Genomic DNA, 13,682 nt, shown 5'->3' with positions numbered 1-13,682 from the left:
CGCGTCCCCACCCACCTCTCCCAGGGCCCCACCATCACCCCCGGCCCCTCTGGGCTTCCCACCTGCTGGCCCGGCATCACCTGTGTCCCATCGCGGCATCACCCACCCGGCACGCCCGGCATCACCCACCGGCTGCCCCCAGATCGCCCACCTGGGACCCCCCCAGCCTCGCCCATGTGCTCCACCCAGCCCGGGTGGCCGGGGGGACGCGGTCCCTGCTCTGCCACAGGTTTCTGTCACAGCCCGGGGTGGGTCTCACCCCACCTGCTGGGAGCAGCCTGGCTTGGGGAAGGGCTTTCTGCTCGGGGAAGGGGCTGGAGCCGCCGTGGAGTGTTTGCTGTGGGGTGTGGAAAGACCTCGTGGGGTGGGGGGTTGTTTCCTCTGTCTCCCCCATCCCGTCATTCACCCGCCGGCGCCGTCCTGGTCGCTGTGCCACGATGTCCCTCCCTGCTGCCCATCTGGGGCTGGGGGTGCTCTTGGTCCCACCGTTCCGTGGCTCCGCGTGGACAAGAGGGTCCCTGGGGTGGGGGTTCTCCCTCTGAGCATCCCCCTCCTCAGCTGAGGGGTCCAGCTCCCTCCCTGCAGCCCCTCGGGCTCTGCCTCCTGTTTCCCCCCTTCCCGCCCCATCCCTCGGGCTCAGCCCAGATCTGAGCACAAGATCTGATGCCTCGGGGGTACCCCTCACCCCCCTAACCCTCCCCGGGGCAGGGGCAGCCCCAGGGACCAGGGCAGAGCCACCACGTTGGGCACGACACGTCCCCAGCTCCCAGCGAGCTCTGGCTGCACGTTGGGGGCCGCGTGCTGCAAAATCCTCCCCCCACGACCCGACCCGGGAAGGGCCCCGGCCGGGAAAGGCAGCACGGGGGGGGTCGGTCACAGCCTGAGGGGGTCACAGAGGTGGGTGAGCACCCACCATCGCCAACCCCACGGGACCCCCGGGATCTCACCCGCCCCACCGGAGCGGGGAAGCCACCGCGGGGGCTGCACGTGGTGCACTGAAACACCCTCGGGTCCAGCATCCCCTCGGGGGCTGCGGCTGTCCGGAGACCACCACCCCCCCTCGCCCAACTGCTGTATCTCGGGGCTCGCTTGCCCGCTGGAAAAAAAAAAAAAAAAAAAAAAAAAAAAAGCCCTCTCCCACATCCAGCTGCAATGCAGAGGAGCTCCCGAGCCGCCCGCACGCCTTCCCTGCCGCCCTGATTGGCGGCGACGCCTTTGGAAGGGGCCGTGGTAATTTTAGGCCGGGAGCGGCAGCAGGTTGGCATGTGCCTGCCGGCACCGGGCAGGGCTGGGAGGGCCCGGCAGCGCTGCCCGACCCCCCTCCCGCCTCCCTCCGCCGGCACCCGCAGCCCACGGCAGGCGGGGATGATGCTCGGAGCGAGGGGTCCCCAGGGCACCCCAATTCCCAGCGGGATCCCAGCCCCTCCCTGATGTGGGATGAGCACGTAAGTCCTGGCGTGTGTCCCCCCCCCCCCCCCCCGCAGCGCTGCCCTGCTTTGCGCTGCCTCGCTCGCGGGATTCCTCGCCCCTCGCGGCGCGGATCCCCCCGGCCTGGCTGTTGTTTATCCCGACGGACCCGCCGGCGGGCAGGGAAGGAGGGGTTGGGGCCGTAACCCTCCCGTCTCGCCGCCGGCTCAAAATGGCTTCGTGGCGCGGTGGCTGCCAAGAGGGAGCGTCTGCCCGGAGCCGGGAGGGTGCTGAGAGCCCGGGGGGCGCCCCCCGTGGGACCCCACCCCAGTGGGGCACCCACGCCGCCCCCCCGTGGGCAGCGCTCCGGCCTCGGGCAGCGTTGGCCTCGCGGTGCTGCCGCCGTGCCCTGCCCCGCTGCCCCCCCTTCACCCCCCCTCCCGGCTCCGGCGCCCCACTTTTGCTTTTCTTCGTTTTAATTCCCGGGATTAGGCTAAAACCCATCTTCCCGGCCGGATTCCCCCCCTGGCTCCCTTTGTCTGCGGCGAACGCGGCTCCGCAGGGAGCGGCAGCCCCCGGGGCGGGCGGGCGGGGGGCTGGTGCTCCCCCAAGATCCGCAGCTCCGGCTGCCGCCGGGATTTGGGATGGGGAGGGGGTTGAGGTGTGGTGGATCTGCTCTGCCGAGCCAGGCAGGGTGGGCAGCGGGGCGGGCGGCTGCCTTGGCAGCGGGATGGTTGTTTTCGGGTGGATGGTCACGGAATGGGGTGTGGGCGAGCAGCGGTGGCAGCTCCGGGCTGGGGGACGCCCTGCCAGGTGTGTGCTGTCCCTCCCTGCACGTGGGGACAGAGGAGTGGGGTGTCCCTGGGGGGGCTGTGATGGGATCTTGGGGCTGGGGTGGGGCTGGGGGAGACAAAGAGGGTTGGGAGCGGGGAGGGAGCGTCGGCTGGCTGGGGGCATGGTGGCATCCAGCTCGACGGGAACTCCCGTGGGGAAGCTGCCCAGGAGCAGGGATGGGTCTGGGGGTCCCCACTGAGCCCCCCCAGCTGTGCACCCCAGGACGAGGCTCATCCCTTGCTGGGATCCTTCTCCCTGACCTCCTGTGAGGGTCCATCCCTGTCTGTGCCTCACACAGGGCAGGGTGTTGGGGACACCGGGGCCTGCTCAGGTCCTGTCACCTCCCCCGGTTGTGTCACCTCCCCAGTGGCACTGGGGACACCACGAGGGGACTCGGGAGTCCTGGCATCCATGGCCAGGTCCTGCCATCAGTGGCTTCTCCACCAGGCTCCTGCCAGGCCCAGGGGCTGCCTGGGGGGCTACAGGCAGGACGTGGCCACGTGTCCCCTCGTGGGGGGACCTCAGGAGTGGTGCTGCCCAGGGGAGAGCAGGAGCTGGGGGAGGTCTCTGCTCCTTCCCAAGGGCTGTCCACTGGGAAAGGATGGATTTTTGGTTGGATTGGCCCTCGGTCCCAAACCCAGCTGGAGGGGACGTTTCCTGGGATGGGCAGCGCTGCGTGGCCGGGCAGGCAGAGGGCAGCCGTCCAGCACATCTCAGCTGGCACATCCCGGGGACCTGGAGCTCCTCTGCTCCCCCACGGGTGGGAGGTGGCCCTTGCCAGGGGTGGTGGGGACAGAGGGGACCCGCTGTGGGGCTGAGTGTGGGTGGAGGGTGCTGGAGTTGGGGTGAGGGCGTCCAACTGCGTCACCACAGGGAGGAAACGTCCCATCACTCGCATCCGACTGTTTGTTCTCTCCAGCTGCTGGGACACTTCCCAAGGCTGGGCAGGGGACAGGGGTGGTAGCAGCGATCCCGTGGGTCCCCCTCAGGTGCTGGCATACACACGTTTCCAGAGGGCCAATCCCTCCATCCCACCCCTTGCGTGCTGGGGGTGCTGTACCCCAGGGGGATGGGGGCTGTACCCCGGGGTGGGCTGTTCTGCCACCACCCCCATCCCTGTCCTCACCCCTGGTTGTCCCCTGCCCATCCTTCTCCTGGTTTCTGGATGTCCTATCCCTGGCCTGGTCCCTGCATTTCCCTGTCCACTGCTGCCTGCCCCCTACCCGTCCCTGCACATCCCTTGCCTACTCCTGTTCCTGAGTGTCCCCCGCCCATCCCGCTCTGGGATGGCAAACCGCGGGAGCTGCCACCCAGGCAGGACATTCCCGTGAGCGGGATCAGCCCCCTGCGGCCTCTTTCCAGCCCCAAATTCCCGGTGCTTCCGCAGCAGCCGCCGGCAGCTCAGTCATTTATTTGTTCTGGTGGTGCCGAGGTTTCTCCGGGCGCCCGAGGAAGTCGTTGTTGACACAGACTTTCTTAATTGTGTCACGGAAAACTGCGCTTGGCAGCGGGGGTGTCCCGGGCCGGCGTTCCCAGGAATGCAGAGTGGCATGGGCTGGCACCCCTGGGGCTGTGGGGGCAAACCTGAGGGTACAGGCGGGGAAACAGCTGCCCAGGAGGGACTCGGAGCGTGGGTCGGGGCTGGCACCGGCACTGGGACATGGTGTGGATGTGCCGGAGCCCTCGGCACGATGCCAGCTCTGCGCCGTGTCCCCGGCGTTGCCCGGCACGAGGGGAACGCTGTGTCCCCCTGGCACCCTCCGTGTGCCCTGGGGTGCTCCGAGGGTTTATTCCAGCCCTCACTGTGCATCCCTCTGTCCCACACACTGTGGTCACCTGAAAGCCAAAGAGCCTTTGAGGTGCCGTTTGCACCCCGGGGTTCGGGTGTGGGGCTGAATTTTCTCCGCGGTTGCTCAGTGGTGGTTCTGGGATGCTCCGCTGCAGCCGAGCGGCCTGAGCCAGGCCAGGCCCTGCAGGCTGTCTCCTTGCCAGCTATCCCCATCCTGGCTGTCCCTGTCCTGGCTGTCCCCATCCCTCTGTCTGCCAGGCCACGCTCCGTCCGTCCATCCTGCTGTTTCCCGTCCTCGCTGTTTCCTTTCCCTGTGGGTCTGTGTCAGCCTTTGTCCCTCCGTCAGCCCCAATCCCGGCTGTTTCCGTCCCCACCTCTGCCTGTGCCAGTCCCCGTCACTGCTGTCCCTCTGTCCTGGTGTTTCCTGGCTGTGTGTCCTTCTGTGCTTCTCCTCCTGCATCAGCTGGCCTTGGCCTCGCCCTGCCTGTCCAGCTGTCCCTGTCCTGCCGTCCTGTCATCCCTCTGTCCACTCTCTCTGTGCCCGTCCTGCTCAGTTCTGGTGACCTCCTCTCATGGTCCCTGTCCCTCTGTTCTGGTTTAAACTGTCCTGGGTGTCCTCTGCCCATCCCTGGGTGTTCCTTGTCCATCCCTGTCCTGGTTTTTGGATGTCCCTTGCCTGATTCTGTTCCCTGGGTCCTTGGGTGTCCCATCCCCGTCCTTGTCCTGGTCACTGGGTGTCCCCTGTCCCTCCTGGTCCCTAAATGTCCCTTGCTTGGTCCTGGTCCCCGAGTGTTCTGTCCCTGTCCCAGTCCCTGGGTGTTCCTTGCCTGGTCCTTTTTCTGTGTGTTTCCTGCCCATCCCTGGGTGTCCCATCCCTGTCCCTGGATGTCCCTTGCCTGGTCTTGTTCCCGGGTATCCCCTTCTCATTCCCGGATGTCCCATCCCGATCCCTGATTATCCCTTGCCTGGTTCTTTTCCCAGATGTCCTCAGCCCATCCCTGAGTGTCCCATTCCTCTCCCGGTCCCTGCGTGTCCCACCCCGGTCCTAGGGTGTCCCCCACCCATTCCTGCGTGTCCCACCCCTGTCCCTGGATGTCCCTTCCCCGGTCCTGTTCCCGGGAGTCCCCAGCCCATCCCGGTCTGCTCTGGTTGTCGCGGTGCCAGCTCGGTGCCGGTCCGCGCTGTCCCGGTGCCGATGCCGGTGCCGATTCCCGTCCCCGCCCCGGTGCCCGCGGCCGGTCCCTCCTGCCGGGCGGGCCGTTCGAGCCGCCCCGCGCCCCGCCCGCCGCCGCGGGCGCCCGGAGGAGGCGGAGCCGCGACCGGGGCCGGGGCGGCCGCCGGCCCAGCCCGAGCCGAGCCCAGCAGAGCCGAGCCGAGCCGAGCCGGACCGCACCGCACCGCACCGCGCGGGGCCGGGCCGGGCCGGGCCGAACGCAGCGGGAGCGGAGCGCGCGGGGCCGGACCCGCAGCGCATCGCCCCGCACCGGAGCGCGCCGAGCCGAGCCGAGCCGAGCCGTGCGGAGCCGGGCCGGGCCGAGCCGAGCCCGCCCGCCCGCGCCCCGATGAATGGGATCGCCTTCTGCCTGGTCGGGATCCCGCCGCCCGCCCCCGCGGTGAGCGGCACTGGGCACACTGGGGGGCACTGGGGAGGCCGGGGGCATCGCGGCGGTGGGGACTGGGAGGGACTGGGAGCGGCGCCGGGGGATGCTGGGTGGACTCGGGGAGGCTGTAGGCTCGGGAAGTAGGGGTTGGGGAGGAAATGGGAGATACCGGGTGTAGGTTTGGGAGAGCAGGGATTTAGGGAGCTGGGAGAGATGCTGGGGGGGATGTGGAGCAGGGATTGGGAGTGCTGGGTATGGCGCCGAGGTCTGGCAGTGGGGCTGGGTGTTGGGTGATGCCCCGACCCCTCGGGGCTCACCCTGGGGTGAGATTGGGACTGGGGCAGAGCCGGTGCCCTGGAACTGGACTGTGGGTCAGGGCCAGTGGGACTGAGGGGTCCAACACCACAGAGGGTGGTGGCTGTGGTGGCCTGTCCCCAGTGCCCAGCCACAGTGGCGTCGTGGCGGGGTGGAGGGGCTGTGGCGCCTGGATCTGACCTTGGAGCTGAGGGCGAGACCCCAGGGCTGGGCTGCCCCTTCCCAGGACCAGACCCACAGACACCCACGCATTTCCTCCGAAACTCCCGACTGGGCTGTCTCCTTGTGGTTCCGGCTGATCCATCCCTTCCAGCTCCCAGCACCGGGCAGGCAGCAACTCCCCAGCATGCCAGACAGCCCCTCGGGGTCAAATGTAGCCCCCCTGGTATTTACTGACCTGTGGCATGGGCATTGGCATCGCCTGGCGCAGCTGGACTGGAGGGCACTGAGGCGATTCCCGTCTCCCCATGGTGCCAAGGAAGGCCATCCCAGCTGCTGGCTAAATCCCCATTTCCTGCCCATTTTATGCCAAATCCCAGCAAGCCCTTGGGATGGGGATTGGGATGGCACCAGGGGACCTGGGGTGGGGGTCCAGTGGCCGGAGGGGGACCGTGGTAACGCCCGGGCGGGGATGCGGCTGTGGTGAGGGACTGGCACAACGCCTGCTAATTTGAGCAGAGGTTGCACGTCCTCGCCCCAGAGCTGAATTTGGCCTCTGTTCCTCAGTTCCTGGTTTTTTGAACTCGGCTTCCTCGGCCCCGGCCATGGGGCTAATAACCGGCCTCAAAGGATTAATTGGGGTGTGCGAAATGGCTCAGAGATGAGGAGCTGCTCGTCGAGCGGCTGAGCATTAATCATGGTTTCTCCTCAGATTCCTCCCTGCTTACTCTGTACCGCTGAGTGCTGGCTCTTGGGTTTTTGTTGGGGGGGGTGTTGAGCCTCGAAATCTGCCTTCCTGCTGCGTTTTGGGGCGAAATGTGCCCTCTGGGGTGGGTGGCACCCAGACTGGGACTTGAGTCGCTTGAGGTGCTGAGTGACTCTGGGGGGGTTATTTGGCCCCCACATCTGGGGAGGACGGTGGGGAGGAAGGCGCTTTGCAGTCCTCCAGTGAGGATTTAGTGCTGTGTAAGCAGAAATCCTGCCCAGCGGCCGCCCCTGGGGCTGCGTGGCAGGGGCCGTGGTGTCCCACCGTCCCCAAACCTTCGTCCGGTGCCTTCTGCCCTCACCCCCTCGTGGCTCCCGCCCCTGTCCCCCCTTTACGGGCTCTGCTCAACAAACTGAGTTTCTTAACGCCTTTTTTTTTTTTTTTTTCTCTCCTTTCTTTCTGAACCCTGAACTTGAAAGACAGGAAAAGCCTGTGCTCGGGGCTGCTGCTGCAATCCCGCCTCGCCAGCGCGAAACCTGGCACCGGCGCCGGGCTGGGGCACGCAGCTGATGCCACCCCGGGGTCCCGCTGGACACCTGGGGGGCTTGGGGGAGTTTTGGAGGGGGTTTTGGAGCACTCCAGCCTCTGTGGTTTAACCTTGACGTGTGTCATGTGCTGCGCCCGCCCGGCACCTCTGGCACCCGTCACTCGCGCCGCGGGGGGACTGATGGGTGATGTGTGATCCTAAACCCCCCCGGGGCTGGCAGCGCTGCCTGGCACCATCATGCAGAGTCAGCTGCCAAGGAGCCACTGCTGGGCGTTATTTAGGGCTTGGGGACCATGGGTTTGGGGATCAGGACTTGGAGGGGCAGCTCTGGGTTGGGGTCAGAGTGTGGGTGATGCTGGGGTGCAGGGGGGAGCTGCAGGAGCAGCTCTTGGGGTGCTCTGAGGCAGAGCCAGAGGCCTTCCCCGAGTTCATGCAGAGCCACTCACTGGGAGAAAACACAGAGGGATGGGCGGGGGGGGGGCCATACTGGGAAGCTGCTGAGCCCCGGGATGGCCTTTTATTCTCATTAAAGAGGAAAAAAAAAAAAAGGATTAGGTTTCAAGTCGGTGCCGTCCCATTAATAAACCAAGTTTGTCTTCAGCAGGCAGCAAGACCCGATTTAAAAAGGAGTGGAGATAGATGACCTATTTTAAGCTCTCAAGTTGGAAAATATCGACCTGGCCGCCTGTGGCCCGCGAGCGGCGGGGCCGGCCGTGCGAGCCGTGCCTCCCGCTCTCGAAACCCGGCTTTCCAGGAGCCAGCCCGGCTTGGGGATGCCCCGGGTTGCGAGGCAGGGTGGCTGCCTCGAACCTGCCGCCGACCTCCTGCCCACGGCTGGCTCCTTTTGCGCGGCTGCTTCTCCCCAGGGTTTCATTAAGCCAGCCCTAATTGCCGGCCCGGCCGTGCCGCGCCGCGCCGGGCACACCTTGGTGTTGTAAGAGCTGCCTGCCAGGGAATCGGCCCCTTTCCTGCCAGGGTGGGTCTCCCTGGGGTCCACAGGCCTCAGGCAGAGAGCTGGTTTCTTGGGGTGGCAGGATGCTGGGATGTGGGGTCGGCCCCGTTCCCGAGCCACGCTGGGGAAATGGGAGCTGGAGGGTGAAGATGGAGCAGGGCTCTCCTTAGGGAAGGGGGGCTGAGTCACCACAAAGTGGCCCAAATGAGGCACCAGTGACCGTGGGGACCAGCCTGCTCGTGCCCAGGGGTGAGACCCAGTGGAGTCCCCCGTCCTTTGCTTCCTTAAGAGCCTGCTGCAGCAGGAAGGAGCCTGGCACACCAGGAGCCATCCCAGGGTAGGGAATAGGTCCCTGCCACAGCCCTGAGTGCTGGCACAGCCCCGGGGGGCCGTGTCCCCCCACAGTGGGCAGCCAGGCAGGTGTGGGGGTTCTGCAGCCCCCCCTGCTCTTCCACCACCGGCGGCATCCACAGACCTGTCACCGCACAGGCTGGGGTGTCCCCCCTGCCGTCCCCCCCAGGGCAACAGTGGGTCTGTTGATGGGGCCGAGCGCGTGGGGCGGCCCTGGGGGTGGGTGGGACGGGGCCTGGTGGCTCTGGGGGACAATCAGGCCATTGTGGCACATAGTGGGCTCTTTCTGTGCCGCGCCGGGCGGGGGCTGGGCTGCGGTGCCAGCGCTTTTGGGGTGAGCCGCGGTCCCCAGCGGGGCTGGCGGTGACTGGTGTGGCCCCAGTGGCAGGACACCGCTGTCCCCGGGCGGGGAGGTGCCGGAGGGGAGATGGGCTGGAAGTCTGGCCGATGGATGAGTGTGGGCAGTGGGGGAATGTCGGGCTGATCTCGGGTGTCGGTGCCGGGGCGCTGTGGGAGCGCGGTGTCCCCAGAGCCATGTCCCCAAAGCTGCCTCCTTGCCCGTGCTGTGGCTGGAGGGAGGCTCAGGACCCGCCTTGGCTCTTGATTTTCACCGCCCAGAGGGACGTGGGATTCGGCATTTCCGTGCATCCCCCCCATCCCGGCGTTGCCCGCCCTCCCCAGCCCTCAGGAGCTCCAAGGGGGTCCCCAACATGGGTGGGGGATGTGCCCCTGGCCCGGGCCCCCCGGCCTTGAGCGGGGCAGAGGCTGGAAGGAGCAGGCAGCCTTGCCCTGACCTCCCCGGGTAGGATTTTCCGCCGGGGAGAAGCGGGAGCGGAGCGCAAGGTGCCTCTCGGAGCCGCCGCAGGAAATGGCTCATTGTTAGCCTGGCTGAAAAAAAAAGAGACCCAAAAAATTGCAATAATGAGGCCAGCTTCTATTTGAGGGTTTCCATGGGAAAAACAGGAAACGGAATCCTGTTACTTTTCTAGGGCCCGCTGCCGATAACGCCGTTTTTAGGACGGGGCAGAGAATGAGGAGGAGGAGCTGGGGATGAAGGCAGCACCAGCATGGCCTTGTTGGTTCCACATCCTCATGGGCTGGGAGATGAACTCCTCCTCGGTGTGGCTCTGGCTCTGAGTTTCCCGACCTGTCTGGCGTGGGGGCCATCAGGAGTGTTCCCACTGAGCTCAGACCTGGTGTGGCTCCGGTGTGTGTCCCCAACCCTTGTCCCTGCCTTGGAGCTGTGAGCGTCTGTGGGTCCTTCCCCAGTGGGTGTCTCTGCTCTGGGGCTGGAGGTGCTGTGCTGGGATTCAGGAGGGCCAGGATGGAGCCGTGTCCTGCCCTGGATTTGTGACGTGAGTGGATTTGTTTTGTGAGTGGAGGTTCCACGTGCTCGCACTCTCTTGGGTGCAGCGGCATCAGCCTGTGTCGTGGTCACCAGCGGGGCTGTGAACGAGGGCAATCCAACAATCCTGGCCCAGGAATCCTGCCAGGGACACCAGCAGTGGTGGGGACTAGCACAGGCAGAGCCACGTGGCCAGAGAGCCACAGTGGGCACTGGGGCTGGCAGGGAGAGGTCAGGAAAGGGGATGAGTCTCTCTGGCCACAATCCTAAATTTATGTGGCAAGAAGGAACCCCCTGGCTGGGGTGAGCCAGAGCCCTTTGGAACTGCTGCTTTGAGATGTGTCAGGAGGGAGATCCCTGTGGAGCCGGGGCTGGTGTCCTGGTGTGGGGGCTGCCGAGAGGGAGCTCGGTTTGGCCACGGGAGCCTCGTGGGACTGATGAGGAGTCTGAGTCCGTGAAGGATATGATGGGTCTGAGTCCGTGAAGGATATGATGGGTCTGAGTTCATGAAGGAGATGATGGGTCTGAGTTCATGAAGGAGATGCTGTCAAGATAAAAGTTTGCCTTGGGAAGGAACCGGGCGATTTCCTTCCCCGCGTTAACACCCAAAGCGCAGAGGGAGGAATGTCTGAGATGCTTTGTGGCTCCTCCGTTCCGCTTCTCCTTGGCTCTGGTGTCACCTGGGCAGTGTCACCCCCCTCCCCAGCTGCTTCAGGTGCTGGGAATGCAGGTGTGTGTCCTTGCATCCATCCTGGATGAGTCCCTGCCCAGGCTGGGAACGTGGCTCAGAGGTTTCCTGGGGGGGCACTTGTGGTTCTGTCTCCGTCACTGAGGTGTTCCTCCCTCCTGTTCCCAGTGCTGCTGCTCCCACGTGGCACGTGCATCTGCTCCCCAGGGCTCCCAGCCTGCCTTCCTCCCATTCCCGGGGGGATACAGCTGTGTAGGGGCATCCCGGGGGGCAGGGGCATCCCAGTGGGCACAGGAGCATGCGCTGGCTGTGTGCAAGCCAGCGAGCACACCCCCAAATCCCCGCTGAGCTGCAAAGCTCCTCAGCCCTGGTTTGAGTTAAAGAGAATTAAAGTGCTTTCTCCTGTGGGTCCGTAATCCCAGAGGCTGGGGCAGGGCCAGGAGGGATGCTGGATGCTCCTGGTGTGGTCACCTGGGTGCTGCCCCCCGTTCTCCTGCCACCTCATCCCCCAGGTCAGATCCCGCTGCCAGAGCATCCCCACCCCGCTCAGAGTGCCTGGTGGGTACAGGCAACCCCTGCCTGCAGGGGAGCATCAATCTTGGCTCTTTTTAGGGGTGCTGCCTCCCCAAATGCTGCCTGGGATTGAGGGATGCAGGTGGGACCCCCGTCGCCCCTTCCCCACCGCAGGTGGGAGCCATCACCAACTTTGCCATATAAGGGCTGGAAATCGGTTATTGTCTCACCAGGGCTTTCTCCTCCTCAAAAATCCTATTAAAACCTCATTTTTCTGACCCTAATCTCAGCTGGCCGTTCGGGAGGGATTAGTGTTTGCTCCCACCCGGCCCCGCTGGATCCACGCTGGAGGAACCTCCTTCCCGCAGGGTTCCCAGCCCAGCGCCAGCAGCTGCCTGTCCCTGTCCCTCTGTCCCTGTCCCTCTGTCCTTGTCCCTGTCCCAAGGGTGACGTTATCCTCTCTGAGTGCCAGGCCCAGTGATGGCCCTGCTGGCAGAGACCCGCAGCTGCAGCTGGCAGAGGCAGGACATGTCCCCAACTGGGACCACTGGCTCCATCCTGGGATGTCACCGGGATCAGAGCAGGGTGGGAGAGCTCCGGGAGCAGCAGGTGTGGGATGGAGGGGCTGGCACTGGCGTAAAACGAGGAGACCCCAATACAGTCAGGCGGGGGGGGGGGGCAGGGGGCTGCCTTCACACGACCCCTCCGTGCCTCAGTTTCCCTTCGTGGGGGTGATGATGGCAGGAGTCCCTGCAGCCCCCCACCCCGTCCGTGTGTCCCCGTCCGTGTGTCCCCTGCCCGCGCGTGTCCCGGCGTGCCGGCAGCGGGGCCGGTGCATGCCGGGAGCGCTGCCTTCCCCCTTTGCTCCTGTTTGGCTGCGTATTTAGGACACTCCTGTGCAAAACACAAGTATTTTGGAAGGCGTCCAGGCAGCGCTCGCATTCCTCGGGGTGGAATCTGCCCCCGCGAACGCCGCCTGACCTTTCCCGCTTTGGGCTGCGGGAACAATCCCGGGGATCGGGGACCGTCCTACCCTCCTGCGCCCACCCCAAGGGGTTGGGGACCCCCTCCCCACTCCCCTCCCCCAGGCTGCCTGGGTGCTGCGGAGTGGAGGTGGCAGGATGGGACCTGGTGCCTCCAGTGCTGCTCCAGGGTGGATCCAGCCCACCACACCAGGCCCCTTTACCCCCTTTCAGCTGGAGGGTGAAGCCCCCCCGGGCGCTGCTCGCACCCACAGCCCCGTCTGGTTGCTCCGGCCGGGCAGCTCTGCGTGCTGGGACCTGCCAGCTGCCTGTCCCCAGGCTGGGGCGAGGGCACGGGGCTGTCCCCGGGGTGGCTCTGGCGGGAGACCCCCGGCACAGGCACGGGGTGACATCAGGGTGGCCCCAGGGTGGAGCTGATGGCAGGGATTTGGCTCCCACCTTTCCCAGTCCCGGTTTCTCCCCGAGCTGCTGGTGTGGAGGCCCCAGGAGGGTACCATGGGTTTGCTAGGGGTGTGCAGATGGGGACACAGCTGCCACCAAACCAGTCCATCCAACCCCCCCAGCGGGGCTCAGGGTGGGCACTGGGGCTGTTTTGGGGCAGGGCTGTGGCACCTTGGCCAGGGTGGGCACCGGGGACCAAAGCATTGCCAGTGAATGGGGGGTTCATGTGTCACTGCACCCCGGGACTGTCCCCTCGCTGGTGGCATCACCCCGGTGGGCTGGGGGCCGAGGGGGGGCCGAGCAGAGGAGGGGATGGGACACACCAGGGGGTGTCTGGCCCCCAGGCTGCGGGCTGCAATGCCAGCAATGCCCGGCATTTCCCCGGCGTGGCCGCACGTGCCTCTCCTCGGCCTCCAGCACGGCAGGAATGCGGCGCGGGACCCCCTCGTGCAGGGACAGGGACAGGCATTGCTGGGGGGGAGCCAGGGCAGGGGGACACTGCCCACCCCCAGCCCCTGCCCGCGTGTCTGTGGGTGCCGGGCTCGCCGAGGGGCTGCTGTTTTCCTTATTCCTCCCCAGATTTTGACTGCCCTGCTGGAGAGCGGGGGGCACAGAGATGGGGTGTGGGGTGGGCTGGGGAAGGGGGATTTGTCTCCGTGGAGCAGGTTGGTTGTCCTTTGTGTTCTCAGGATTGACTGGGGAGCCAGGATCAAACCGTGGGGGCTGGTGGCTCTGTGCCCGGGGGGGGACAACAGGGACCTGCGGCCTGGGTGTCCCCAAAATGGGAGATGGGGCTGTGGGGGGGCTCTTGGTTCAGCTCCTGGTGGGAATTATCCTTGCAGCCACTGCTCTTGGCTTCAGACTCTGAGCAGAGGGGGCTGGGGGGCTGTGTCGCTCTCTGGGGGGATATTTTTGGCCTCCAAAGGGCTGTTTTGGTCTCCAGGGGGCTCTTTGGGTCCCTGGGGTGCTGCACCAGCAGAGCCTGGGGCTGGATGTGTGTCCCTGCTGCTGGATGGCGGGGACAGAGAGGGGACCCGGAGTGTCTGAGTGT

At 65.9% G+C, this 13,682-nt stretch overlaps 1 protein-coding gene across 2 annotated transcripts in view; it reads left to right on the top strand.

The window, feature by feature from the left end:
* Positions 1-13,682, top strand: part of ARHGAP23 (Rho GTPase activating protein 23) — a 32,365-nt gene that overhangs the window by 240 nt on the left and 18,443 nt on the right. The window contains exon 1 of one of the 2 annotated variants that reach the window (XM_027908187.1): positions 5,575-5,643. The exons of the other annotated variant lie outside the window; for it this stretch is intronic. Within the exon in view, the coding sequence (XP_027763988.1) occupies positions 5,593-5,643 (51 nt within the window). The 5' untranslated portion in view covers positions 5,575-5,592. Of the gene's footprint in view, positions 1-5,574; positions 5,644-13,682 lie in introns of those variants that run through there. 2 annotated transcript variants of the gene reach the window in all.

Source organism: Empidonax traillii, unplaced genomic scaffold, assembly GCF_003031625.1.
Source record: "Empidonax traillii isolate 1590-97213 ecotype Southwest subspecies unplaced genomic scaffold, ASM303162v1 scaffold1649:size159791, whole genome shotgun sequence".
Lineage (NCBI taxonomy): Eukaryota > Metazoa > Chordata > Aves > Passeriformes > Tyrannidae > Empidonax > Empidonax traillii.
Note: the sequence above shows the minus strand (reverse complement) of the source record. Positions and strands in the feature narration are given on the sequence as shown.